We start from the raw sequence: 27,619 nt of genomic DNA, 5'->3' as shown, positions 1-27,619 counted from the left end.
CCTTCCTTATGTATTTGTTTACACATTTTGTTCTTTTTCCCCAGTAGAAAAGCAGCCTTGTGAGTGCGGGGACCCTGCTTGTGTCATTCAACAGTTTTCCCAGTCTCTAGCTCATTTAATGAATGACTGAACTGTGCTTCCCAACCACCCTGCAGGGTACATATTACCCAGGAAAGTAGTTTTGATTATGGTCTCAACACTAAGCCTAGGCTTGGACAATTCAATAAAACCCAGGCTGATATTCTTTAAGAGAGAAGGACTGGTACACTATTAATAGTCCCCAAATGTCTTTAGTAGCTTCCAGTTTACTCATTTAGTTAAAAAAAAATATTACGTGCCAGGCATTGTTCTAGGCACTGGAAAAATAGTAATGAACAAAATAAACAATGGAGTTTGTGTTCTAGTGGAAAGGAGGAAGAGGAGAGAGGGAGAAAGAAAACAAAACATACAGCAGGTGGTAGGTGCTATAGAGAAAAAAAAGCAATGTGGATTAATGCATATGGGGTACTGCAATTGAAAACAGGGTAGTCAGGAAAGCCCTCACTGAAAAAATGATATCTGAACAAAGACTTGGAGGAGCTGAGTGTGTAAACCATGTGGATATTTTGAAGACGAGCATTCTGGCAGAGTGTAGCAAATGCAAAGGCTTTGAGGCAAGAGCATGGAAGCCAGCGAGGCTGGAGCAGGGTTAGCAATGGAAAATAGGTAGATCTGAGAGATAAAGCGAAAACAAGCAAAAGATTGTAAGGATTTTGGTTTAACTCTGGGTGAAGTGGAAAGCCATAAAAGTTTTCAGCAGAGGGTAACATGATCTGACCTTTAGCAAGATTCTCTGGCCGCTGGATTGAGAAAAGACTGATCACACAAGAGCAGAAACAGGAGTACCAGTTAGGACCTCACTATAATAATGCCAGATGAGAAAATAATGGCTTAGACCAGGAGTTGGTGATGGAGGTGGCACAAGGGGTAGCAATTTGGTATATATTTTGAGGACAGTGCCAGCAGAATTTGCTCACCAGCTGGTGGAAAGGTTGAGAGAGGAGACACATATATTTCTTGATCTGAGCCTAACAGCACAGGAAGAGAGATGTGATCATCACCTCCATCTTACAAGAAAAGCAGTTAAGAACATGGATTCGGGGTTTTAAAATATCTTTTTATCATTTACCAGGAAGAGTTTTACAAACACTACACTAAGAGTTCCTAACTCTTAGGCTGTTACCAAGATTAATGGAGTTTTCATACACAAAGCCCTTAGTACAGGGACTCAATGAACGTTAGCAACTGTTCGGTTGTTGTTAATAACAGTACTAGTGCTGAGCAATAAAGGGGAGAGCAACTTGCCCGAAGTCCCAAAGCGAGCGGGTCTCATTCATTTCCTTCCTCCCCTCATTCATTCATTCTTTCATTCATTCATCCATCCGTTCTACAGACTTTTCTGAATGTTTATTCTATGCGCGACCCCTGTAGAAGATTAAGTATGAAAAAGCCCTGTTACCGGTTTTGAGTTCAAGGTCTTTAACTTCAATTCTAACGCCACCTCACAGGGTGGTCGAGACGCTGAAAACGGGCGTTCAATCGGGGAACGAATGGGGCATCCGCGGGGGTGTCGACCGCTTTCACAATATTTCCCTACTTTAACTGCAGGTAGCTATTCGCGCTCCCTCCCCGCAGTGTGGGATCACGGGGTGCTAGGCTCTCAGAGAGGAAGATGAGCTGAGGGCCGAAAGCCGCCTGCTACTTCACTTACCGCTTGCAGCAAAGCGCCCGGCGCCGTCTGCTGCTGCCCAGCTCCGGGGCCCGACCCCGCCGCACCCAACAGCAACTCATGCCGCTGCCGCTTTACTGGGACCAGTGGCAACTCCGGGCCTTTGCGTTTTTGCTGCTCTATCATGGCGGCAACCGCTCTCCTCAGCGCCGCCACTGACCGCGCCGACACCCTCAGGCAGCGCGCGATTGGTTCCAAATTAGTTCTTCCCCTAGAACTTCCGGCTTGGAGAAACCAATCGTCTTCCAGTAGTCCCCTCTGAACCGCCTCCCTGACTGCTCTTCTTTTATTGGTCAGCTCCTTCAGCGTCACGAGAGTACTGGGCCAGGATTGGTGGGTAGAGCCGCAGTCCCACCTAGGCGCGCTGTGTCTTGTGGGTGGGAGCCCTGTGTGGTTTTGGCGTTTCGCGCAATGCTGCGGCCGGGAGACCGGGAGCTAACACAAAGTAAGTGGAAGGAAGGTCGGGGGTGGGTGGCTGCGGCATCTGGAGGCGGCGCCTCGGTTGTGTGGCCTGAGCCTGGCCCGTCTCAGTTGAAGGTTTCCAGGGGGCGAAGGCGGGCCCCGAGATCCCAGCGCCGGCACGTAGCAGCCTAGGTTCCCCTTCTCGGCTGGAGCAGAGCGTTGGGGTCTCTGCGGCCGCCTTGAGGCCCTCGACCGCTGACTTGCTCGTCCAGCATCTGCCGTGTCCAGCCCTGTGCCTGTGCCGGACGCCCCCAGGGAGGAAAGTCTTGGCTCCCAGCTCCACCAGGCTCCCCTCTGGCTAAGGAGGCCGGCTTGTTTCTACCACTGATGGTGCAGCCTTTTACTAGGGCCTGCTCTGTGCCTCTGAGAGAGACAGAGATGAGAGGAATATCTGACTCCTGCTTCTCCAGAGCACGGTCTTTTGAGAAATTTGGATTCATACTTGGGAACTAGCGCTTCTCCTTAATCGTCCAACTAGTATTTATTGGAAAGAGCCTTGAGGGTACATTGTGAACCAAAGATGGTCCGTGACCTCAGGGGTTTGAGTCCGGGAGGGCAAACATGTTACACGGTGATCTCAAAGAACTGTAAAATACGCGCTGCCTAGGAGAGGTGCCTGATGCTATGAGTGCCTGAAATAAGCAGAAAGGCATCTGTGAGGAAGAGATGCCTGAATTGATACCTGAAGGAAGAATTCTAATTACTTGGGTCAAGGGAGGAAGGCAGAATATTCCATATAGAACAGCATGTGCAGGGGCCCTGTGGCAAATGGGAAGAACATGACTAAAAGGCAAAAAGAGGCCACTGTGGCCAGTACAGAGGGAATGAAGGAGAGTCTGGTACAGTTTGCAGCTGGAGGTGGGTAGAGGTGCAGGACTTTTACTTCAAGACTGATGAGAAACCACTGGGGGTTTTTTTGTTGTTGTTGTGGGAGAGAATGGTGTGGGGGGAGAGGTGGCTGTTCAGTCTCAGTAGCATGAACAGATTGGAGGAGAGATAGATGCAGATAGACCACTTAGGTGAGAGATATTAGCAATGAGGACTGAGGTATTGGTACAACTGCAGATTCTAGAGATAAGGAGGTAAAATCAGTAGAACTTAGTGATGGATTGGATTCAGGGAGTGAAAGAGAAATCAAACGTAACTCCTAGGTTTCTGGCTATGGGGTAGTCCTTTTTTTGGAAGGGGAAGGGAGAGGTCATTCATGACATCCAGGAGGCAGTTTGAAATACAGCTTTGGAACTCAGAGATGTTTTGGAAAATATTTAGTTGGGCGTAATTTGCATATAGGGGATAATTGAGCCATAGGTGTGGGTAAGATCAACTAAGAGAACGTTGAGTGGTCCCAACATGTAATGGCCAAAAACAGGAGCAGGAGTCCACAAGAGAAACAGAAGAGCTAGAGTGGAGGACCAGAGGAATGTTGTCCCAGCAGCAGGAAATGGTCTGTGTTAGAAAATCCTGGAATTTAAATATCATGAGAATTGATAGCGTGGGTTCTCTTGTTTGCAGCTATACTGCATTCAGGCCAAAAAGGTGAGCTGTAAACAGACGGAGTTTAAGGGAGGTCAGGGTATTATTGAAATGATGGGCAATGGAATCCAAGCTGGAGAGGGCTAATAGGTTGGAAGAAAGTAGAGTTCAATAGATTAGGGTTCTGATGGGGTCAAAGAACAGTATTCTCTGCTACCAGACTTCCATTTATCCTCAAAGTTGTCCTATTCAGTTGTCACCTCTTAAACTTCCCTGTGTCCTCCAAATCCTTGCTCTCTCTTGTTTTCTCTACTTTGAACCTAGCCACAATTTTAGCACTGATCACACTGCATTGTAACTGGTTACCATTATCCCTACCAGAGTAGGAAGTCTTTGAGAGATAGGGACTGTGTTGAAAGAGGTGGTTTAGTGGCATGTGTGTGGCCCTTGGAATGGCCTAATATTTGTCTCTTTCTAGCTATGAGTTTTGGGCAAGTTACTTCATTTCCATAAACAGAGATATCTACTTCATAGAGTTGTTTTAAGGATTGAGAGGTTTATGAAGTGTCTAGCACAGGACCTGGCATAAGCATCAGTAAGTATGCTGAATTGATGAGTTAACTAACAAATTAAAATAGGATAAAATGAGGTACTTCAGTATCTGGTTATCAATTACAATGTGCCTTATGCTGTGCTAGACACTGGAGATTTGGGGAGGAGGGATACGATAATGTGTAACACAAGGACATGCTTAGAAGAATTTCACAATCTAGAAAGGGAAGAAAAAATGTTCATTGGATTTGAATCTCATCTCCATCATTCATAGTTTTGTAATCTTAAGCAAATTACTTAGCTTCTCTCATGTCTTAGTTTCTTCATCTATAGAATGGCAGTGATGATTGCTTATCTTGTAGCATGGTCAAAAAAAGAATTAGTTAAACAAACCATAAGAGACTCTTAATCTCAGGAAACAAACTGAGGGTTACTGGAATGGATGGGGGTGGGAGGGATGGGGTGGCTGGGTGATGGACATTGGGGAGGGTATGTGCTATGGTGAGCGCTGTGAGTTGTGTAAGACTGATGAATCACAGACTTGTACCCCTGAAACAAATAATACATTATATGTTAATAATAAAAAAGAGGGGTGCCTGGGTGGCTCAGTCGTTAAGCGTCTGCCTTTGGCTCAGGTCATGATCCCAGGGTTCTGAGATCGAGCCCCACATTGGGCTCCCTCTTGGCGGGAAGTCTGCTTCTCTCTCTCCCTCTGCCCCTGCTTGTGTTCCCTTTCTTGCTGTGTCTCTCTCTGTCAAATAAATAAAATCTTTTGATAAAAAATAATTTTTAAAAAGATTTATTTATTTATTTGAGAGAGAGAATGAGATAGAGAGAGAGAACATGAGAGGGGGGAGGGTCAGAGGGAGAAGCAGACTCCCTGCTGAACAGGGAGCCCGATGCGGGACTCGATCCCGGGACTTCAGGATCATGACCTGAGCCGAAGGCAGTCGCTCAACCGACTGAGCCACCCAGGCACCCTAATAAAAAATAAATTTAAAAACCTGAGTGCCTGGGTGGCTCAGTCAGTTAAGCCACTGCCTTCGGCTCAGGTCATGATCCCAGGGTCCTGGGATCGAGTCACACATTGGGCTCCCTGCTCAGCGGGGAGCCTGCTTCTCCCTCTCCCTCTGCCTGCCACTCCCCATGATTGTGCTCTCTCTCTCTCTCTCTGACAAATAAAGTCTTAAAAAAAAGTTTAAAAAATTAAAAAAAAAGAATTAGTTAAGACAAGTAAAGCTTTTAGGTTAACGAATGGCCAATAAACACTCAAATACTAGCTGTTGTTATCAGAGGTCTTGGAGAGGACCTCCAGGATTATTGATTTTAACAACAGGATGGGATAGGAGAGTACTGGTCATGGGGTCTAGTGCCAGCATGGTTAACTGTAAGCAGCCTTTGTCAAGTCACTTAACCTCTGTTAGCCTCATTTTCAGTTAGATAAAAGTAATGGGCTAAGTGAACTCCATTAATTCCTTTTCAGCTTTCACATTTTATGAGACCATTTTTGTGTGTGGCGTGGGGTTTTTTGTTTGTTTTTTTTTTCATTTTGCTTTTCTTTCTCTTTCCTGCTTTTGGACATTTTCTCAATTGATCCATGACTGAAGTTCAAAAGGAATAATCGTCTATCTAAGATAGTCATTCTAGTAATTTGGTGGGAAGGAGGAAGTTTGGCTACCAGTCTCCCACCTTCTGATCTGAACCAATATATTGGGCAGAACTCATTTCCTCTGCATTCTTTTGGCCAGAATGCTTTCTCCCTTCTTTCTCTACCTGTGTTTGGCACATAGTGAGGCTCTATTCACTCATTCAAAACAAAACAAAACAAAACAAAAAAACCAACTTTGAGTACCTACTGTATACCAGACACTGGGAACAGAAAACCAAATAAGAAATGGTCCTTGGTTACATGTTTGGATGAATGAATCCAGACCCAGCTCATTGTTACCTCCTCCATGAATAATGCCCTCCTGAGGATGACTCCTCATTGGAATCTCTAATGTTGGGACTTAGCTTGTGTTAGATATTCTTATAAGATTTAGATATGCACTGCAAATTCTTTTTGAGGCAGTGTAGAATAGTGGTTGAGAATGCAGGCTCTGGAGTCATTCTTTTTTTTTTTTTTTCTTTTAAAGATTTTGTTTGACAGAGAGGGATAGCCAGAGCAAGAACACAAGCAGGGGGAGTGGGAGAGGGAGAAGCAGGCTTCCAGCCGAGCAGGGAGCCCGATGTGGGGCTCCATCCCAGGACCCTGGGATCATGACCTGAGCCGAAGGCAGATGCTTAACAACTGAGCCATCCAGGCGCCCCTGGAGTCATTATTCTGTCTTTGCTCATATCCCAGTATTTTTACTTTTCAATGGTTTCTCCTCGCAATTCTTTTTTTTTCTTAATACTTTTTTTAAATTTTTTATTGTTATGTTAATCATCATATATTACATCATTAGTTTTTGATGTAGTGTTCCATGATTCATTGTTTGTGCATAACACCCAGTGCTCCATGCAGAATGTGCCCTCTTTAATACCCTCTCCTCGCAATTCTTATACACAGGTTAAAGATAAATTAGAATTCTTTTAACTCTCAGGGTTCTATCCAGTTAGTATTTTTCTGTAGCAACCACAACAAATCTAAATCCAAACAAGCTTAAATACAATGACAAAAACCATGGCCAGGTCAGTAAGGTGACACATGAAATGAAGTTCCAAAGGTGGTTTAAGTATCTCACCAATTTAATATTGTTCTATGGACTTCTCATTGCTTGAGAGAAGGGAGAGCAGGGTTTTTGTTTTTTGTTTTTTGTTTTTTTCTTTTTCAGTTGCATGCACATTAATAACAGCTTTGAAGCAATCACAAAACTGTGGAGGTACAGTATGAATAACATTTTTTTAATGAATCATTTGAGAGTTAAGTTGTTGACTGGATGCCCCATCATCCCTGAATACTTTAGTTTTCCTATAAACAAAGACGTTCTCTTATACAACCACAATATAACTAGTATAATCAGAAAGTTAACATTGCATTACTACCTCTAGTCTCCACGCCCTGCTTCTACATTCTTGGGCACTGATTTGTCATTCTGGACAGCCCAATATATAGATGCCATCATTACCTTGCTGCTTTCTACACTGGGTTTCTCTTCTTTGCAAATTTTCTCCTCATCCAACATAGGCTCTGACCTCACTATGGGCCACCATTCCTCTGCTACACCTCTCATTCCCACAGTATACTTTTCTTGCTCTGTCCCTTGCTTTGGGAAGTGGGTGGCTAGTAACTGGGTCCATGTTGCCTCCCTACATATTTGTTTAAATATTTGTTTAAAACATTCAAGGAAAACGAAGCACTTAAGGAATTTATTCTGTTTCTAGAATTATTGCAAAGCAAGTCCAAATGATGTATCTCAATCCTTGTCGGTTTACTTGCTCTTTGAAGTCTACCAATGTGGTCCTATTTGACTGGACTTTATCTATCTCAATGTTTTATAAACTTTTTAAAACAGCAGGACTCTTCTTTCCAAATGAACTCTTACACAGAAGCTTAATAGGTAAATTGGATCAAAACAGAATACATTGCTATTGAAAGTAGGCCCTCCTTCTATAACCTCCACTCCTCTTTGCTACCATGGCCCACCCTAAGGCTGGGAAGGCAGGTGGGAATCAGCAATAATTGATCACTGCTTAATTACTGAAGAGAGGCTGCTAGCTTCACAACTGCTCTGGGCGGGACCTCCCTCGACTCTGGTTTCTTTGGGGCTGTTCTCCCCCTGCCTTTGGTATGGAGTCTCACCTCTGCTTCGTTGGCCTCAAGCCCTACTTCTTTGGCCTTCTTGAACCCTGTGGTCCCTAGATATTTCAGAATTGAATGTTTAAAAATAAACTTGGCGGGCGGGGGGCGCCTGGGTGGCTCAGTCAGTTAAGCATCCAACTCTTGGTTTCGGCTCAGGTCATGATCTCCTGGGTCATGAGCTCGAGTCCTGCTTCCGGGCTCCGAGCTCAGCAGGGAGTCTGCTTGAAGATTCTCTCCCTCTTCCCTTCCCCCCACGCATGCCTGTGCTTTCTCTCTCAAATAAATAAATAAATATTAAAAAAAAACCCAAAACTCGGGTTAACTGAGGAGCTTCTGAATAACCACCATAGAACTCTAGGTTTCTTTTTTTTCCCCTAAGATTTCATTTATTAGAGTGAGAGAGAACAAGAGCATGAGCACATACAGCAAGGGAGTGAGAGAAGCAGACCCCCAACTGAGCAGGGAGCCTGATACGGGGCTTGATCCCAGGACGCTGGGATCATGACCTGAGCCAAAGGCAGACGCTTACCCAACTGAGCCACCCAGGTGCCCCCAGAACTCTAGGTTCCTACAGAACATAATTTGAAAGAAAATTTTAAGTTCCATTTTTTAAAATGGCAACCCTCTACTTTCCTGAAATTGTAAACCTGTTACTGTTATATTTCAGGATTTCCCTCAACAATGCATACTGCTTTCCTTCCTGAAGAATTGCATAGGGTTTCTCAGGGTATTATTCTATGGAAGGAACCGATAGGAGAGCTTGAAGTTAGTGGTGATACACTTACCACAGCAGAAATCTGTAAGAATCAGTTTGAGATGGTTTCTGCTTTTATTGCTCTTTCCATGACCTTTGTGTAGAAGGAACAGATGACTAAGACGTTTGAGCTCAATTTAGGTGTCCCAGCTGCTGTGGCCTGTATGGATTCTGTACCTCACTAGTGTTCCAAGAGCTGGAGGAATTAAGGTCTCTTCATAGGGCCACTGGCCTCAGGTCAATAACCTTTGTTCTAGGATGCCAGGTGGGAAATGCTAGTCAGAGGGAGGGAAAGATTGGAGATGAGCCTGCATAGCTGGGAAGTGGAAGAGGCAGGATCTAACCAGGCTGTGATACTTGAATTTAACCTGTTTATCAGCCATTTCTCAAGAACTGACCAATCTGCCTCCATTCTATGTACTATTAGTAAAGTAATAAAAACTACCAGTGGCTCATCTAAGTGGAAAAGTGCAAGTTTATTATAAGGATATGAAGTTGTCTTACAGAACTCAAGGACAAGGGTGTAGGAACCTGGGGATGATACTAGAACCAGGATTTGGAAGACTGATAGGATTTTTCTCTCATTTCTGTTTTAAGTGAGGCAGTTCAGTTAATGGATGGTCCTGTAGACCAGGAAGACTTTCCAAAACTAGGACCCAAAGTCGTCATATGAAGGTGAGGGAGTTGAGGAGAGAAGAAAGTATTTGGTTATGAAAATCTAAGGAAAATAGAGTTTCAAATCTTACAGCTGGCAAGTGTAATTGGGAGGAAAAAGAGAACTGAGGGCAGAACCATTAGATTTATCTTTATGTAGCAGTGATTATCCATCAGAGTAAAGTGGCGTGGTTAAGAGCCACTAGACTGCTAGTTCCCTCTGTTTAAAACGGGAGACTGAGGGGTGCCTGGGTGGTTCAGTTGGTTAAACGACTGCCTTCGGCTCAGGTTGTGATCCTGGAGTCCTGGGATTGAACCCCACATTGGGCTCCCTTCTCAGCAGGGAGTCTGCTTCTCCCTCTGACCCTCCCCCCTCTGATGCTCTCTCTCTCTCTCATTCTCTCTCTCTCAAATAAATCTTAAAACAAACAAACAAACAAACAAAACCAGGAGACTGAGCAAGAGTATCTGTAAGGTCTCTTCCAACTCCAAAGCTGTAAGACTCGCTACTCAGGCATGGATCATCATCATCCAGGAGGGAGCTTGTGGAAATGTACAATCTCAGGCAACACCTCAGACTTACTGAATTATAGTCTGCATTTTAACATGATTCATAAATAGTTGAGTAAATTTGGTGCATCCAAGAATGGATTATTATGTGGGCATTAAGAAAAAGAGGTATAGAGGCACCTGGGTGGTGCATCTGGTTAAGCGTCCAACTCTTGGTTTCGACTCAGGTTGTAATCTCAGGGCCATGAGATTGAGCCCCACATTGGGCTCCACACTCATTGTGGAGTCTGCTTAAGACTCTCTCTTCTCGGGGTGCCAGGGTGGCTCTGTCGGTTAAGCATCTGCCTTCGGCTCAGGTCATGATCCCAGGGTCCTGGGGTCGAGTCCCACGTTGGGCTCCCTGCTCCCCTTCTCCCTCTGCCTGCTGTCCCCCCTGCTTGTGCTCTCTCTCTCTCTCTCTCTGTGTCAAATAAATAAAAAATCTTAAAAAAAAAAAGACTCTCTCTGTCCCTCCCTCTTGTGTGCATGTGTGCCCTCTCTCCTCTAAAATTAATGTTAAAAAAAGGTGTATGTGTATGAATTATTAAAATATATAAGAAAATGGCTGTTAAATAATGATTAATAATTTCATGATTCCGTTAAAAAACCTTCTGTATGTGAAAAGGTTTTAAAGAATATAAATAAAATTGAATTATGGATGCTATTTTCTTTATTATGAATGTATTGTCTGAACTTTTAAAACGAGCATGTGTGTTTTTAATTTTATAAGGAAAAAAGTAAGCTATTCTCTCTTTTTCAAGTTACTTCAGATTAACACCTAACACAGTGGTTAAAAGCAGGGACTCTGGTGTCAGCCAGAGTTTGACTCCACCATTTCCTGGCTTTTTGACATAGGCCTAGAATTTGACCTCTGGAAGCCTTGGTTTTCTCATTTCTATAAGAATACAATCTACATCTTGAGAGTTTTGAGGATTAAATGAGATATTGGCTGTCTGGTGCTTAGCACAGTGTCTGGACATAGTAAATTCTTGATAAATGTTAGCTCTTATTACTATTATTATTCCCTTTTTAAAAATTCAGTTTCACACACACATCTCAAAAGCCTTCCTTTGACAAAAGAATAGTAACAGTAGTAATTACAAAAGAAAAAACAAAACAGACTAATGGCCTTGGGTAAGTATCAAATTGAAAAAAAAAGATCAAAGTTTCCACAACTCCTCAAGATCACAGGCAAAAGAGATGTAGATAAAAGTGCATGGTGTTAAATCTAATGCAATTAGAAAAGAAAAAACAAAACAGACGAATGGCCTCGGGTAAGTATCAAACTGAAAAAAAAAAAATCAAAGTTTCCACAACTCCTCACGATCACAGTGGGCAAAAGAGATGTGGATAAAAGTGCATGGTGTTAAATCTAATGCTATTATTCTGTAGAGATTAGCTGTGGATTATGTGCACATTTCTTCTTTAATGCAGATGTCTTTCATATTGTTGTCTGTTTTATTTCTTTGTGATAGGACACTTGAATTAGCTTCAGCAGAAGAGAAATGGAGGAGCCATAGAACGTTAAGGATGAATTCAGGAAGACCCGAGACCATGGAGAACTTGCCTGCTCTCTATACTATTTTCCAAGGAGAGGTATGCTCTTTTGGACTTAAAAACTTACCATTTGTGTTAAGAATAGGTGGGGGGTGAAAAGCAGGTGGCTTTGAAGCTCCTGTCCACTTGAGAATATGTGGAGCATCACAGTTTAAACAGGAAGGACTAGTGGAGCACCTCCTCTAAGCTCCAGACTCCTAACTGCATACTTGACATCTTCATTTGGATACCTCACAGCATGTCTAATTTATGTTTTAAACTGAATTTTTTTCTTTGCTTTCCTTTTTTTTTTTTTTTTTAAAGAAATTTATTTTTTAAGTAATCTCTATACCTAACGTGGGGCTGGAGCTCAGACTCATGACCCTGAGATCAAGAGTCAGATGCTACACTGCCTGAGCCAGCCAGGCGCTCCTGAATTTTTTATTTTCTAACCAGATCTGTTCTTTTAGTCTTTCCCATCTTAGCAAATGGAACCACTATCCTTCCAGGTACCTATGTTAAATGTCTGGGCATCATCCTTCATTTCTCCTCTTGGTTTGATCTTGATTTTCCCTCTCCCTCCAGTCCATCAGCAAGTTGTACTATTGCTACCTCCCAGATACATCTCTTGAACGTATACTTCTTTATCCCTGTGGCACTCCATTAATTCAAGCTCTCCATTTCTTGCTTGGCCACTGGGGTCTCTATGTCTATTGTAGTCCCTCTTCAATCTGTTCTTTCTGTTGCAGCCAGAATAACATCTAAAAAACAGATTGAACAGGTTGCTTTCTCACAGTTCTTCTAGGCTTTTCATTATACTTGAATTCATTCAAACTCGTTTTCATGAGCTCTACATGACTTGGCTTCTGCCTATCCAGACTATATGGTTTTGTTCTATTCTACTCGCATACCAGCCACACTAGCTTCCTTACCACTCTGAGCATTCTCAGCTTGCTTCCTTCTCAGGACTTTTGTACATGCTGTATCTAACTACCCCACTCTCCCACTAACTTCTCTTCATGTTTTAGGTCTTAACCCTAATGTCTCCTCAGGGATCTTTTCCGCACCAGGAATAAATAGGCTTGCCCTGTATTTGTGTACTTGTGTAATGTCTTTCTTTCTCACAAGACACTAAGCTCCATGAGGGCAGAGCCCTGTGTGTTTTGTTTGTGGTTGAAGATCTCAGTCCCAGGTAGGTGGGTAGAAGATAATAGGTGCCCATCACATCTTTGGTGACTGAATGATCAGCCTTTGAGGAAGAAGGCGTTGTATTTGGAGAGCAGACAAAACCTGGATTCCTCTCCTAGTGCTTTTACTGACTGTGATTCTTGATACTGTCACTTACTCTCTTTGAGTCTTGGGTTTCTCATTTGTTAAATGGAGAAAATAATTTCTTCCATAGGATTGCCATGATGGTTAAATAAGCTATCATCTATAAAAACAATGCCTGAGATAGAGTAGGAATTCATTAACATTATCTTCCTCCTCTCAAAGCAAAAGTAAAGCCAAAAAATTGTTTCCAGTGTCTTATGAGTGCCTGTAGTATTTAACAGTATCATTCTTACTTGCTTTCTCTTTGTTCATATTTGCGTTATGTTTGACAAAAATTTCATCTTCTAATAATGGGAGGTCTTTGAGGGCAGACTTTGTGCCGGTCAGTTGGTTATAGATAATTGTTGCTCTTCACTTCTGTTAAGGCAGTCCCGACTTGTAATATAAAGTCAGGATACAAAGGATAAAAAGTTCTAGCAAATAGTAAACAATGCTGCTGTTCAGAGCCTTTGTCCTTTTTCTTTAAGGCCTGTGATGTTCCCAAAGATAAGTGAGGTACCAGGGCTCAGAAAAGGAAGTGGGTAGCACTAGAGATGAAATTGATTTTTCTGGTGATGAAGTTCGTTTGTCAGGTGTTGCACAGAAGGCAGGAAAGAGTGCTTGTGCCCTTCACAAACTGACTCAGATTTCTGAAGTGGCTCCTGCCCGACAGCTGCTTAAAAGAGATGGGACTTGAATTAGTGTAGGTTTTATATGTTACTGTTAAGGATGGATGGGCTAGGATAATGTTTGGGGAGAACTTAGTAGTTCTTTTTTTTTTTTTTAAAGATTTTATTTATTTATTTGACTGAGAGAGACACAGCGAGAGAGGGAACACAAGCAGGGGAAGTGGGAGAGGGAGAAGCAGGCTTCCCGCGGAGCAGGGAGCCCGATGCGGGGCTCGATCCCAGGACCCTGGGATCATGACCTGAGCCAAAGGCAGACACTTAATGACTGAGCCACCCAGGCACCCCGAGAACTTAGTAGTTCTAGCTTAGGATTTCAGGAGCACATTTTGAATAATGATGGTTTAGATATGACTGGAATTAGGGAGAGAGAAGTTGCTTGATAAATCAGAAAGAAGAAACTTTTTCAGAATAGTCATCCACAAACATTTAATGAGTACCCAATATTTCAAAGAAGACTCAGTTACATTAAAATTCAAAAAAATTTGTAAGCCTAACATATGTCAGCACTTTTACACATTCTGTGTCATTGACTCTCCAAAAAATTGTTGCCCTCTTTTTTATGGATAAGGGAACTCCTCTCAAAAGTTAATTTGCCCAATGGTTAATAAGTAGCAAAACTGGGATTTTATTTTATTTATTTTTTAAAAAGATGTATGTATTTATTTTGGAGAGATAGAAAGTACAAGAGTGGGAGGAGGGGCAGAGGGAGAGGGAGAGGGGAAGCAGACTCCCTTCTGAGCACAGAGCCCCACGCTGGCTGATCTCACAACCCTGAGATCATGACCTGAGCTGAAACCAAGAGTTGGATGCCCAACCGACTGAGCCATCCAGGTGCTCCAAACTGGGATTTTATATCAAGTCCTCTTTCCAAGTCTACTTTCTGCTAAACTGCTCCTAGGGTTGTCCAGCTGTACATAAGGGCATGGAGGAACCAAAAGAACTTTAAGAGAACTCTTTTAACTGAATTGAGGTATAGAAGGAGGGTAGGTGGTAAATCTAGTTGTTCCACAGTCATTTGGTTCTCAATAACAGCATTTATCACAGTCTGTCTTGTATGATTGTTACTTGTGTATGTGTTTGTCTCCTCCACTAGAGTATGAGTTACTGGAGAGGAAGGGCCATGGTTGTCTCATATATCTTGGTAACTACTTCAAATTTATTTAAAAATAGGCTGGACATTTTTTTTAAGTGCTTTTATTTTGCAGTACCTAACATGGTATCTTGCAGATAAGTGCTCAGCAAATGTTTGAATAAAATTGAACCCAAGCCTCTTAGGACCAATCTGCCTTGAAGAAACTGGTGGTATGCCCATAACCTAGCAGTTCTTCTCTTAGCAGGCTCAGCAGGGCTGGAGAGCTCAGTGACTGAATAAGTGAGAAGCCAATATTCATCCTTCTCTCATCCTCTGAGAGGTTATCTTGGTGCCGGAGTCAATGAAGCATGGTAGCAGGTATAAGCATAGCAGTGGGAGTTGGGATTTGGCTCAGCCCAGGCACAGCCGAAGAAATGCTGAGGGGAGATTGGTGTTGGTGAGGTGGAAATGGCATTGAACTAGAAGTAAAAAGATTTCTCTTCTTGCTAATTTCTACCTTTGTAGCTTTGGACAAGTAACTTAGGTCTCTGAGCCTCAAGTTGCTCATTCACATTATGGGGATAACTAGTTTCAAGGCCAATGCAACCTCTACTCTGAAGATGGTAAATTCATTTTTACCTAAGCTCTGAGTTCAGTTGAGATAATTACTGAATTTTTTCCCCAGAGTTATTTGACTAATTATTCTTGGGACACCAGGCTGACTGTGTGATCATCTACAGCAGGTGCCATTCTGTTAATTTCAACTCTGACTGCACCCCAGGAGACACAGTGATGGAAACACCTGGTACTGGAAATAGGCAAGAATGCCTTTTCCTGACTGAACAGTTGAGTGCATCCATTCTGGAGCACATTAACTTTTCCTTTTGGGAGAGGCCAAATTAAGGTCTGTTAATGGTATTTCCTCAAAAGATCATAATGTGACACTGGAGTTTCAGGATTGAAAAGTGAGATGGTCTTAATTTATAGCAGCAAAGCGAGTTTGGCTCCAAATTCCAGATGCTTCTTTTAAGTTTGTTAGATAACTATGCCCATAATAATGTTGTTATGCAGTATGAAACACCTTAGCCGTCTAGAACTGTGGAGCAAAAGTCAGTTACTAAATTAAAGCAAAAGCTGAGGCGCCTGGGTGGCTCAGTCAGTTGGGTGTCCGACTTGATTTCAGCTCAGGTCATGGTCTCAGGGTCGTGGGATCTAGCCCTGATTGGGCTCTGTGCCCAATCAGGGTGGAGCCCCTTGGGATTCTCTCTCTCCCTCTGCCCCTCCCCACTCCTTGCTTGCGTGCATGCATGTGCACGTTCTCTCTCTCTCTTAAAAAAAAAAAAAGTTTAAAAGCAAAAGCCTTTAGTTGGTCCAGAAAGAAGGGATTTGCTTTTATTGTAATTAAAAATTTACAGTCTTACAACTTGCTTTGTGAACTTGTGTAAGCACTTTGTGTCTCTGGTCTTCCTTTTCCTCATTTGAAACATGATAGGATTGCACCAGCTAATCTCTGACATCCTTCCTCCAGTTCCACCTTACCTTGATTTTAAGTACTAATATCTGCCTCATTGTATTGTTTCTTTGGGACTCTCTGGTCCCTATCCCACTACAGCATATTCAACTGTATAAAAGAGGACTTTAGAACTTTGGTTCTTGGGGCACCTGGGTGGCTCAGTCGGTTAGGTGTCTAACTTTAGCTCACGTCATGGTCTCAGGGTCCTGGGATCGAGTCCCTCTCCTGGCTCTGTGCTCAGCAGGGAGTTGGCTTCTCCCTCTCCCTCCACCACCCCCATGTGTACTCTCTCAAATAAATAAATAAAATCTTAAAAACCTTTTGGTTCTTAACCCATTAATGCTGCATCATAGAGTTATTTCAAGTGTCCATTTAAAAATATGAGGCAAATGGAAGTTTTTGTCTCTTTCCATCCTAACATTGAGGTAGTGATATTTGGTGGAGTAAGAGGCACTGGACTAGGCTTCAAGGGATCTAGGTTCTGTGCCTTGTGTCTAAGTTAGTTGTGTTTCCATTAGTCACTAACTTTTGTGCATCAGTGTCTTACTAAAAAGCCACAATTTATTGAATATACATTAGGTGCCAGATATCACTGCAAGGCACTTTGTGTACATCATTTGTTATCTGCAGGAGGAAAGTGACTATACTTAGAAACTTAGGCCCTGAAAGGCAAGTTGTGTTCAATACCCCACAGCTAAGGAGTGGCAGAGCTGAGATTAGAAGCCACATCTTTCACTCCAAAGTCTGTGCTCTTTCAATACCTGTACTATTCCACCTCATCTGCAGCACGGGGACCTACCATGTATACGTCTGAAGATCATTCCCAGGAGCAGATAAAATGTCAAATGTCACATTGCTTCTTGCGTTAGAATTTTATAGTTCAAGGGAACTTGAGCAGTTCTGGTATAGTTAAGACTCACTGGGTTCAAATCCCAGCTCTGCTGCTTACTAGCTTTGAACATTGGGTAAGTTACTTAGTCTGTCCATCAGCTTGTCATCAAATGAGAATAGTAAGAGTACCAATATCATACGGTATCACGAGGAGTATGTAAAGCACTTTGAACAGTGTTTTACATGTAGTGAGTCGTCAGTATATATTAGTGAATAGGAATGCAGCAGGGCTTGCCCTATTCACCCCCCTTCTCTTAGTTATGGTGAGGCTGAACCAGTGAGTACCCAAGATGAAACAACTAATTAAAGTCACTGAAAAAATAAAGCTTATTCTGTAAGATTCTGTTGAATACTTTATAAATAATAATGAATTTAATGATAAATATGGAATGTAGTGACAGTTTTAATCCCAGTCTACAGGTTGGAGGGTGGACTAGAGGATGGATGGGAGGCAGAGATAGTTTGGGATAATGGTTTGTTGTTGTTGTTTTTTTAATTTAAATTTATTTATTTTTAATTAACATATAATGTATTATTTGTTTCAGGGGTACAGGTCTGTGATTCATCAGTCTTACATAATTCACAGCACTCACCGTAGTACATACTCTCCCCAGTGTCCATCACCCAGCCACCCCATCCCTCCCACCCCTCTCCACTCCAACAACCCTCAGTTTGTTTCCTGAGATTAAGAGTCTCTTATGGTTTGTTTCCCTCTCTGGTTTCATCTTGTTTCATTTTTCCTTCCCTTCCCCTCCCCCCCTCTGTCTTGTTTCTCAAATTCCTCATATCAGTGAGGTCATATGATACTTGTCTTTCTCTAATTGACTTATTTTGCTTAGCGTAATACCCTCTAGTTCCATCCACGTTGTTGCAAATGGCAAGGTTTCATTTTTTTTGAGGGCTGCATAATATCCATTGTATATATATACCACATCTTCTTTATCCATTCATCTGTTGATGGACGTCTAGGCTCTTTCCATAGTTTGGCTATTGTGGACATTGCTGCTATAAACATTGGGGTGCATGTGCCCCTTCGGATCACTACATTTGTATATTTGGGGTAAATACCCAGTAGTGCAATCGCTGTGTCATAGGGTAGCTCCGTTTTCAACTTTTTGGGGAACCTCCATACTGTTTTCCAGAGTGGCTGTAGCAGCCTGCATTCCCACCAACAGTGTGGGAGGGTTCCCCTTTCTCTGCATCCTCACCAACATCTGTCATTTCCTGACTTGTTAATTTTAGCCCTTCTGACTGGTGTGAGGTGGTATCCCATTGAAGTTTTGATTTGTATTTCACTGATGCTGAGTGATGTTGGGGGGGGCTGTTAAAAGTCCCCTACTATTATTGTATTATGGTCAATGTGTTTCTTTGATTTTGTTATTAATTGGCTTATATAATTGGCTGCTCTCATGTTAGGGGCATAGATATTTAAAATTGTTAGATCTTCTTGTTGGATAGACCCTTTAAGTATGATGTAGTGTCCTTCCTTATCTCTTATTACAGTCTTTGGTTTAAAATCTAATTTGTCTGACGTAAGGATTGCCACCCAGCTTTCTTTTGATGTCCATTAGCATGGTAAATGGTTTTCCACCCCTTACTTTAGATCTGGAGGTGTCTTTAGGTCTAAAATGAGTTTCTTGCAGATAGCATATCGATCTGATACCCCGTGTCTTTTGATTGGGGCATTTAGCCCATTTACATTCAGGGTAACTATTGAAAGATATGAATTTAGTGCCATTGTATTGCCTGTAAGGTGACTGTTACTCTATATTGTGTCTTTTCCTTTCTTGTCAATGTTACTTTTAGGCTCTTTCTTTGCTTGGAGGACCCCTTTCAGTATTTCTTGTAGGGCTGGTTTGATGTTCGCAAACTCTTAGTTTTTGTTTGTCCTGGAAGGTTTTTATCTGTCCTTCTATTTTCAGTGACAGCTTAGCTGGATATAGTATTCTTGGCTGCATGTTTTTCTCGTTTAGTGCTCTGAATACATCATGCCAGTCCTTTCTGGCCTGCCAGGTCTCTGTGGGTAGGTCTGCTGCCAGTCTAATGTTTCTACCGTTGTAGGTTACAGACCTCTTCTCCCGAGCTGCTTTTCAGGATTTTCTTTTGGTCTCTGAGACTTGTAAGTTTTCCTATTAGATGTCGGGGTGTTGACCTATTTTTCTTGATTTTGAGGGGGGTTCTCTGTGCCTCCTGGATTTTGATGCTTGTTTCCTTTCCCAAATTAGGGAAATTCTCTGCTATAATTTGCTCCAATATACCTTCTGCCCCCCCCTTCTTCTTCTGGGATCCCAATTATTCTAACGTTGTTTCACTTTATGGTATCACTTATCTCTCGAATTCTCCCTTCATGATCCAGTAGTTGTTTAATCTCTCTTTTTCTCATCTTCTTTATTCTCCATCATTTGGTCTTTTATATCACTAATTCTCTCTTCTGCCTCATTTATCCTAGCAGTTAGAGCCTCCATTTTTGATTGCACCTCATTAATAGCCTTTTTGATTTCGACTTGGTTAGATTTTAGTTCTTTTATTTCTCCAGAAGGGGATTCTCTAGTATCTTCTATGCTTTTTTCAAGCCCAGCTAGTATCTTTATAATCGTCATTCTGAACTCTAGTTCCGACATCTTACTAATGTCTGTATTGCTTAGGTCTCTGGCAGTCGGTACTGCCTGCCTCTTGTTCTTTTATTTGAGGTGAGTTTTTCCATCTTATTATTTTGTCCAGAGGAGAATAGATGAATGAGAGAACAAAATGCTAGCAACGACCCCAGAAAAATATATACTTTCAGAAAGTGGTCGCTTTTCTGTTCATAGAATTGCTGCTATTCTTTTCTTTGATCTCCTGTTGAGTTTGTAGGTGTTCTGAATGGTTTGATAACTGTCTAGCTGAATTCCTGGGACCAGACGAAATTTAGGTCTCCTACTCCTCCACCATCTTGCTCCAGTTCCTGGGATAATGTTTTTGTGGCAGGGGTTCCGGGCCTTTCATTACTATTACCTATTACATAGACCCATCAAGCCTGTAACTTCTCCATCTTAGGTCACCTCCACAAAAGACTCGGGGACAACTCTTTTTCTCTCTCATTACAACTTTTTACGTTCTGTCAGTTTTCTGTGTGTTGTTTTTTTCTGTAGTTGTCTTATAAAACCTAAGACTGGTTTGGAGTTAAATAGAGCAGGCTGTATCATCTCTTTTGACTTGAAGTTTAGGAAAAAGGGGTGTCCTGTATAATCCATCCCAAAATATTAAAGCTCTCTGTATTGGGATTGGGGGCCTCAGTCCCAGCTAATAAGAAGTGTAACTTTATTACCAGATTTTCTGCTCTGTGTTCCGTTTCTTCAAATATCTCCTTTGGGGATTTCAGTAGGTGTGGGATTTGGACATCCCTAGATTTTGTCATACCATCTGACAACACTCCAACCTCACCAGTGTTTTTAATGTGTTCACACATACCTGCCCGTCTAAATTTCAAAAAGAACAGAAAGAATATTTGACAGAACATAACTTTTAGGGAGCTTTGCAGCAGTCAGTGCCAAGTAGAAATTCAGGGAGACTAGGTTAAATGCTATGGAAGAGAGATTATCATTTGTGTGACATTGATTCTTTTTCTTTCTTTCTTTCTTTTTTTTTTTTTCTCGGTCTTTATAGGTGGCTATGGTGACAGACTATGGAGCCTTCATCAAAATCCCAGGCTGTCGGAAGCAAGGTGGTAACCTATCACTTGAAATTCAGCCTTTCTGTTCTACTGTTTTCTGTCACCCCACCACATCCTGACTATAGACTCACTTTTTCAAACAGTAGTTTTGTTTTTGTCTTTAGTGTAGAGATATGAATATAGATAAATGATGACAGTCCATGTTTTCGTAGGTCTTCACTTGGAAGAATGATGCTCTCTGAGTTGGCGGGGGGCTGGGTGTAGCTATTTGGGTTCACTTCTGGAACCAGCTCTTGTCTAAATTTCATCTATGACCCTAGACAAGACACTTGACCTCTTTGGTCTTAGGATTTGGGGTAGGACAAGCTATTTCCTCTCTGAGGCTGATGTTGTGAATTTTCTAGTATATGGCACATAGAGTGGGAATATTGTTGTAACCAATACGAATATATTATATATATTATGCTTTAATTTTTCTTTTTAAAATTATAGGCATTTGTTGAACATTTCTTGAGAATCACCTTAATATCTATAATCTTATTTGTTTCTTCAAATAATTGTGTTATGTAGGAAAGACAAGTCCTACAGACCGGTGGCCTGCTCAGAGTGATGTAGCTAGGTAATGGCACAGCTAGGTCTAGAACCTGAGCCTCCTAATTCCTAGCCCAGTGAGCTTTTTACCATATCACAGTGCTAGTAGATCCAAAAACTCAACTTGCTAATTCCTCGTGCTATGATAAATTAAGGAATTATCGAAGATTTTGGTGTAAAAAAATTTAATTACAAGGATATTATTAGAAAAAATATAGAATGATATTTGACTTCATAAAAGTAAACAATTTTATTTCAAAAATCATAAGCAAAGTTAAGTTGTGAAAAAGAATTTGTAGGACACATGATAAAAGACTAATAAAAAAAGGGAATGTAGGAAAAGGGGCCAAGAATATGGAAAGAATTCACAGGAGAAAGAATAGCAGTTGATCGATAAACATCTTAAAAGATGCTTTTTCCGGATTGATTTAAAACTAACTTAAGGGGCGCCTGGGTGGCTCAGTTGGTTAGGTAGCTGACTCTTAGTTTTGGCTTGAGTCATGATCTCAGGATTGTGGGATTGAGCCCCGTGTCCAGCTCCGTGCTCAGGGTGGAGACTGCTTGGGATTCTCTTTCGCTCCCTCTGCCCCTCCCCCCTTTGTGTGAGCTCTCTCTCACTCTCCAAAATAAATAAATCTTAAAAAAAATAGAACTAATTTAAATTGTTGCACATCTATGCAGTGAATACTACTTGGCAGTAAAGAAGAATGAGAATGAAGTATGGATGTACGCAACAATCTGGCTCAATCTCGGGCGCCTGGGTGGCTCAGTGGTTGAGCGACTGCCTTCGGCTTGGGTCATGATCCCAGGCTCCTGGGATTGGGCCCCGCATTGGGCCCTCTGCTTAGTGGGAAGCCTGCTTCTCCCTTTCCCACTCCCCCTGCTTGTGTTCCCTCTCTCACTGTGTCTCTGTCAAATAAATAAAATCTTTAAAATATAAAAAATAAAAAATCTGGCTCAATCTCCAGAGAATTATGTTGAGTGAAAAAAGGTAATCCCAAAAGGTTACATATTTTTTTTTTTTAAGTTTTTATTTTTTGACAGAGAGAGAGACAGCAAGAGAGGAAACACAAGCAGGGGGAGTGGGGGAGGGAGAAGCAGGCTTCCCGTGGAGCAGGGAACCCGACGTGGGGCTTGATCCCGGGACCCAGGACCCGAGCTGAAGGCAGACGCTTAATGACTGAGCCACCCAGGTGCCCCAAGGTTGCATATCTTATGATTCCTTTTGTGTAACATCCTTTTTTTTTTTTTTTTTGGCAGTTTTATTGAGAAGTAATTCTTATACTGTGCATTTCACCCAAATGTACAATTCAGTGTTTTGGGGGTTTTTTTGTATATTCAGTTTTGCAGCCATCACTATAATCTAACGTGAGAACATTTTCATCACCCCCAAAGAGAAACTCTGTACCTATTAGCAGTCACTCCAAATTACCATCTTACCTGCCTGAGTCTTAGGCAGCCACTAGTCTACCTTCTGTCTTTGTTTGCCTTGTCTGGACATTTCCTATTAAGTGGAATAATACAACATGGGGTCTTTTGTGACTTGGTTTTTTTCACTCAGCATGTTTTCTAGGATCTTCCATGCTGTGGCATGTGTCAGTACTGCAGTTGTTTATTGCCATTGCAGAATGTGGCATGCAATTAACCAGCTCTCTGATTCTTGACACCAGCTGGTTATCCTACAGTTTAGTTCAGTTCTGACACTAACTGCCGAGGTAGGGCCCGACTCCACAGACTTCAGGGCTGTGTTCCACAAGACTGCCCTCACTTCAGACACCAGGTACAAGCATCGAGTCCCCAGGTTATCCAGACTTCTGGTACACTACACATTTCAGTGTTCCCACACCATCCCCGACCCCAGTTTTGATAATTTTGCTAGAATAACTCAGAGAACACCAGAAATGCTATACTTACTATTACAGTTAAGAAACTGGGTAAGGGCTCCCCAGGTTTTCTCTGCATATTTCTTTTTTTTTTTTAAGATTTTATTTATTTATTTGACAGAGAGAGAGAGTGAGCACAGGTAGGCAGAGAGGCAGGCAGAGGGAGAGGGAGAAGTAGGCTCCCCACTGAGCAGGGAGCCCAACATGGGACTCGATCCCAGGACTCTGGGATCATGACCTGAGCCGAAGGCAGCCGCTTAACCGACTGAGCCACCCAGGTGCCCCTCTGCATATTTCTTGTGACTACATGTGAATCTAAAATTATCTCAAAATAGGGCGCCTGGGTGGCTCAGTTGGTTAAGCGACTGCCTTCAGCTCAGGTCATGATCCTGGAGTCCCGGGATCGGGTCCCGCATCGGGCTCCCTGCTTGGCGGGGAGTCTGCTTCTCCCTCTGACCCTCTCCCCTCTCATGCTCTCTCTCTATCTCACTCTCTCTCTAAAATAAATAAATAAAATCTTTAAAAAAAATAAAATAAAATTATCTCAAAATAGTTTTTTAAAGTGATTTAAAATACTCATAAGATTTTTGAGATTAACAATTATTAAAGACATTGCTGTTACTCTCTATGTTAACTATCTGGAATTTAAATAAAAACTTAAAAAAATTGCTTTTAATGACCAGTTTTGGAAATAGGTATTTCCAATAATAGTTTTACTTACTGTTGAGAGTATAAATTGTTATAGATTTTGGCAATGCCTATTCACATTTTTAATGTGCTTCCCCTTTAATCCAGCAGTCCTTTAGTGGATTTAGTTTGTAGCATAGACTTAGATAAATTATGTACATTTGTGCAGTGGACTATGCAGATGATAAGAAGCATGATACTTTGATGCTGGTGCCTTCTTCCTTTCACCACAAAGGATCTGTGAGAAGTTCTGATACAACTACCCCCACACTGATACCTGACTGAAAGCCTTTGTAAGATGGCACTGGTTGTAGGAAGCATTCTTATTTCAGAGATGGTAAAGTGAGGGCAGGAAAGTGCCTCTTAGAATTGATGAAATGGGTAAGTCCCAATTTATTGAAATGGAAGGATGTCTAAGGTAAGACGAAAAAGCATGTTGCAGCAGTTTGAAGAGCATGACCCTTCCTGCCTACATTTAAACAATTTTTTTGAAGATTGATTTTATTTATTTATTTATTTATCTATCTATCTATCTATCTATCTATCTATCTATCTATCTATCTATCAGAGAGAGGGCACAAGCAGGGGGAGAGGCAGGCAGGGGGTGAAGGGAAGTGAAGCAGGGAGCTCCTTCCTCGGCAGGGAGCTCCTTCCTCGGCAGGGAGCTCCTTCCTCGGCAAGGAGCCTGATGCAGGACTTGATCCCCGGACCCTGGGATCAAAACCTGAGCTGAAGGCAGACGCTTAACCGTCTGAGCCACCCAGGTGTCCCATCCCTACCTACATTTTAAAGCATGTATACATTAGCCTATGTAGTTTTTTGAATTATTGCATATGTTTAGAAGAAAGCCTAGAAGCTTACTCAACAAACTGTTAACAGGGGTCACCTCTGGAGGGTTCAGTTTGCTACGGGAGACATGGACGTGGAATAGAGACTTTTTCTTTGTGCAGTTTTTTAAAACAAAATTTTTCTTTAAAAATAAATCCAACAGCTGATCTTTGGATAATAAAGCCATGCTTCTAGCCTTGAAGACTACTGTGCCACAAATTGCATCTTGGAATTAGAAAGGGTTCACCAGTAGTTTCCAAGCTAGCAGTCAGCAATCTGTTATAAAGTTTCTCATTTTATGTTGTCTAGGTTTTAATGTGAGGGAACTCATCCCGGTCCCTATAGGCATGTACCTCTTTTGGTCTGAAGACAGATTTTCATGGTGTACTTGCCATAGCTCCCAGTACTTGAAAGTCCCATCCTACTTGAGCATTTATGTGGCACTTTGGGGACTGTGTGGAGATGAAAGGCCTGCCGCCTCTCAGCAGTCAGTCTTCAACTCATTCGTGTCCATGCCCTGTCAGGGGATGCCTCTGATTATGGCTTTCTGCTTACATGTGATCTGTTAGTCTGACAGCTGGCGAGACAAGCCTCAGAGGGAGAGCTCAGGAAGCCAAGTAATTAGGTGGGAACTCTCTAATCCCAGTCTTTTCTGTGGGTTTACTGCATAACTCGAACAGTTGTATTTTAGCTTCTCTGCTCTCGAAGGGGGAAGATCATTAAGTCCCATGCCAAAAGGACTGAGCTATAAAATAATTCTGCTCTCCAGACTTTAACATTTTGATTCGGGAAGGGAGACTTGGTTGTTTTTCTCAGCCTTCTATTCTTAGAATTTTTACCACTACTTAGTTGAAGACCCCTTCCTAGTGTTCAGATTTAACCTAGATTTTCCCCCATCTCGTAGTGGTGCCTAATAAAACTCTGTGTGATGAGGGAAATGTTCTGTATCTGTTCCAGTGTGTTTTCTGACACTAACCAGTTCTCCAGCTTCCAACAGGAGGCATCTTAATTCACTTCTGACACTATCTACCTTGAGCAGGTGTCAGATCCCACAAGTTAAAGGGGCTCAGACTCACAAGACTTCCCCTATTTCAGATGCCAGTCATAAGTCCTGAGCCACCTGGACTTCTGAATGGTGGGCTATGAAGCAAGGGTTCCCACAACCCCCTCCTCAAGTTTGATAATTTGCTAGAATGGCAAGGTATGGGTGGGGGGTGTATTCCGAGCTTACATGTCTTCTCTGGCACATCACCCTCCCAACAAGCTCATGTGTTCACTAACCTGGAAGCTGTCTGAATCTCACCATTCAAGAGTTTTTAGAGAGCTTACTCTCTAGCCCCTCCCCCTCTTTCCTGGAGACCAGTGAGGCTGAAAGTTCCAACCCTCTCATCATTTGATCTTCTGGAGACTTGGCCCATTCAGAGACCTCTAGGAGCCCCATGCTAAGTCACCTCATTAGCACAAACTCTGGTGTGATCAGAAGGGGCTTATGAATAACAAAAGACTCTCCTCTCACTGGAGAGATGCCAAGAGTTATAGGAGTTCTGTGCAGCCTGTCTAGGAACCAGGGACAAAGACCAAATATATTTTTGCATTATAGCACATCTTTGCTGTCTAATAATGTAGCCACTGCCTTTCAACTTTATTTTAATTTAAATTTAAACTTAGCAACATGGCTAGTGACTATCATAGTGTCAATGCAATTTTTTTATGAAGTTCTTTTTTTTTGCTCTACTATCCTCTGCCCCACCAGCACATGAAATTTTGGGATCAGAGATTATTCAGTGTTATACTTTTAAAATGTCTTGCTTATGGTAGAAGCACAAATATTTTTACTTCGTGGAGCCCAACACAAGGGCTTGAACTCACGACCCCAATATCAAGCCCTGAGCTGAGATCAAGAGTTAGACACTTAACCGACTGAGCCACCCAGGCACCCTGAAGCTCAAATGTTTTTAGCGTGTATTCAGTTTAGCAAATAATTATTGAATTTTATTATCTGGTCACTATGTTAGGTGGGAACAGAGAGATAAGAAAACAGTCCCTGCTGCTCTCAGATTGTTCATAGTCTAGAGATATGAACAAATTACAATGTGGTGTAATAATATAAGTGAAGTTGTAGTTATCCACTGAACTGTGAAATGTTGGGGCCTAGAACAGTACCTGAGGAATAGTGGGTGTTAAGTACATTTTATTAAATGAATAAGTTCTAGTCCCAGCTCTGCCATTTATTGGCTTTTGACTCCCAGTTGCTTTGAGCCTTTGAGTAAGACTTGAGCCTCAGTTTCCTTATCTGTGAAACGGGAATGATGTGCATGTTTCCGAGATTCTTGATTGGCAGGATCATGTCTTACTTGTCCTTGAATCCATTTTTTTCCTATAATATTGTGGATATTTAGTAACTTTTGAGTGAGTCTATAATCCCAACAAGATAAAGGGTGTGAAAGCACTTTAATTTGTGGACTTACATTATTGTCATACACCATTGGTGATAACTTATATGAAAATTCTAGAAAGGGAATTCAGATCCCCCAAAGATAAAGGGGACCTTTTATTTTGACATTTTTGGGCTGTAGCTGTCCTTTAATGGTTTATAATTTTCACCTCTTTATAGTCACTGGGAGTTGTAAAAGAAATTAAGGTTGAACAGCACATTTGGGAGAGTATTTTTAAGGGAACAATAATAGGCTACCCTCTGTTTGTGTTTTATATATGGTGATTGAGATGCTAGGTCTTTCCAAGTTGTCACAATTTCTTTTCTTCTTTTGCTAGCAGACACTCAGATGGGATTCAGTCTGTTTAAGTGTCCTGTTGGGTTTACTGAATGTGATGATGGACTTGATATGCCCTTTGGGCATTTATGGCTTCATGTCAGAAATCCAGGCACAAACTGCTCTGAAGAGCTCCCTTCCATGTAGACGGACAAGCAAAGCATTTTCATTATTTCTGTTCATTTTGGAGCATATGCTG

At 42.0% G+C, this 27,619-nt stretch overlaps 2 protein-coding genes across 2 annotated transcripts in view; one reads left to right on the top strand and one right to left on the bottom strand.

Annotated features, from left to right (window-relative positions):
* Positions 1 to 1,940, bottom strand: part of SNRNP40 (small nuclear ribonucleoprotein U5 subunit 40) — a 32,652-nt gene extending 30,712 nt beyond the window's left edge. The window contains exon 1 of the mRNA XM_028113988.2: positions 1,751 to 1,940. Coding sequence (XP_027969789.1) covers positions 1,751 to 1,894 — 144 coding nt within the window. The 5' untranslated portion in view covers positions 1,895 to 1,940. The remainder of the gene's footprint in view (positions 1 to 1,750) is intronic.
* A 197-nt stretch (positions 1,941 to 2,137) lies between these two features.
* Positions 2,138 to 27,619, top strand: part of ZCCHC17 (zinc finger CCHC-type containing 17) — a 56,775-nt gene continuing 31,293 nt past the window's right edge. Inside the window, exons 1-3 of the mRNA XM_028114055.2 lie at positions 2,138 to 2,213; positions 11,472 to 11,592; positions 20,654 to 20,711. Coding sequence (XP_027969856.1) covers positions 11,527 to 11,592; positions 20,654 to 20,711 — 124 coding nt within the window. The 5' untranslated portion in view covers positions 2,138 to 2,213; positions 11,472 to 11,526. The remainder of the gene's footprint in view (positions 2,214 to 11,471; positions 11,593 to 20,653; positions 20,712 to 27,619) is intronic.

This window comes from Eumetopias jubatus, unplaced genomic scaffold (genome assembly GCF_037043125.1).
Source record: "Eumetopias jubatus isolate StellerSeaLion01/CBP00866 unplaced genomic scaffold, mEumJub1_p1.0 scaffold_4, whole genome shotgun sequence".
NCBI classification, from domain to species: domain Eukaryota; kingdom Metazoa; phylum Chordata; class Mammalia; order Carnivora; family Otariidae; genus Eumetopias; species Eumetopias jubatus.
Note: the sequence above shows the minus strand (reverse complement) of the source record. Positions and strands in the feature narration are given on the sequence as shown.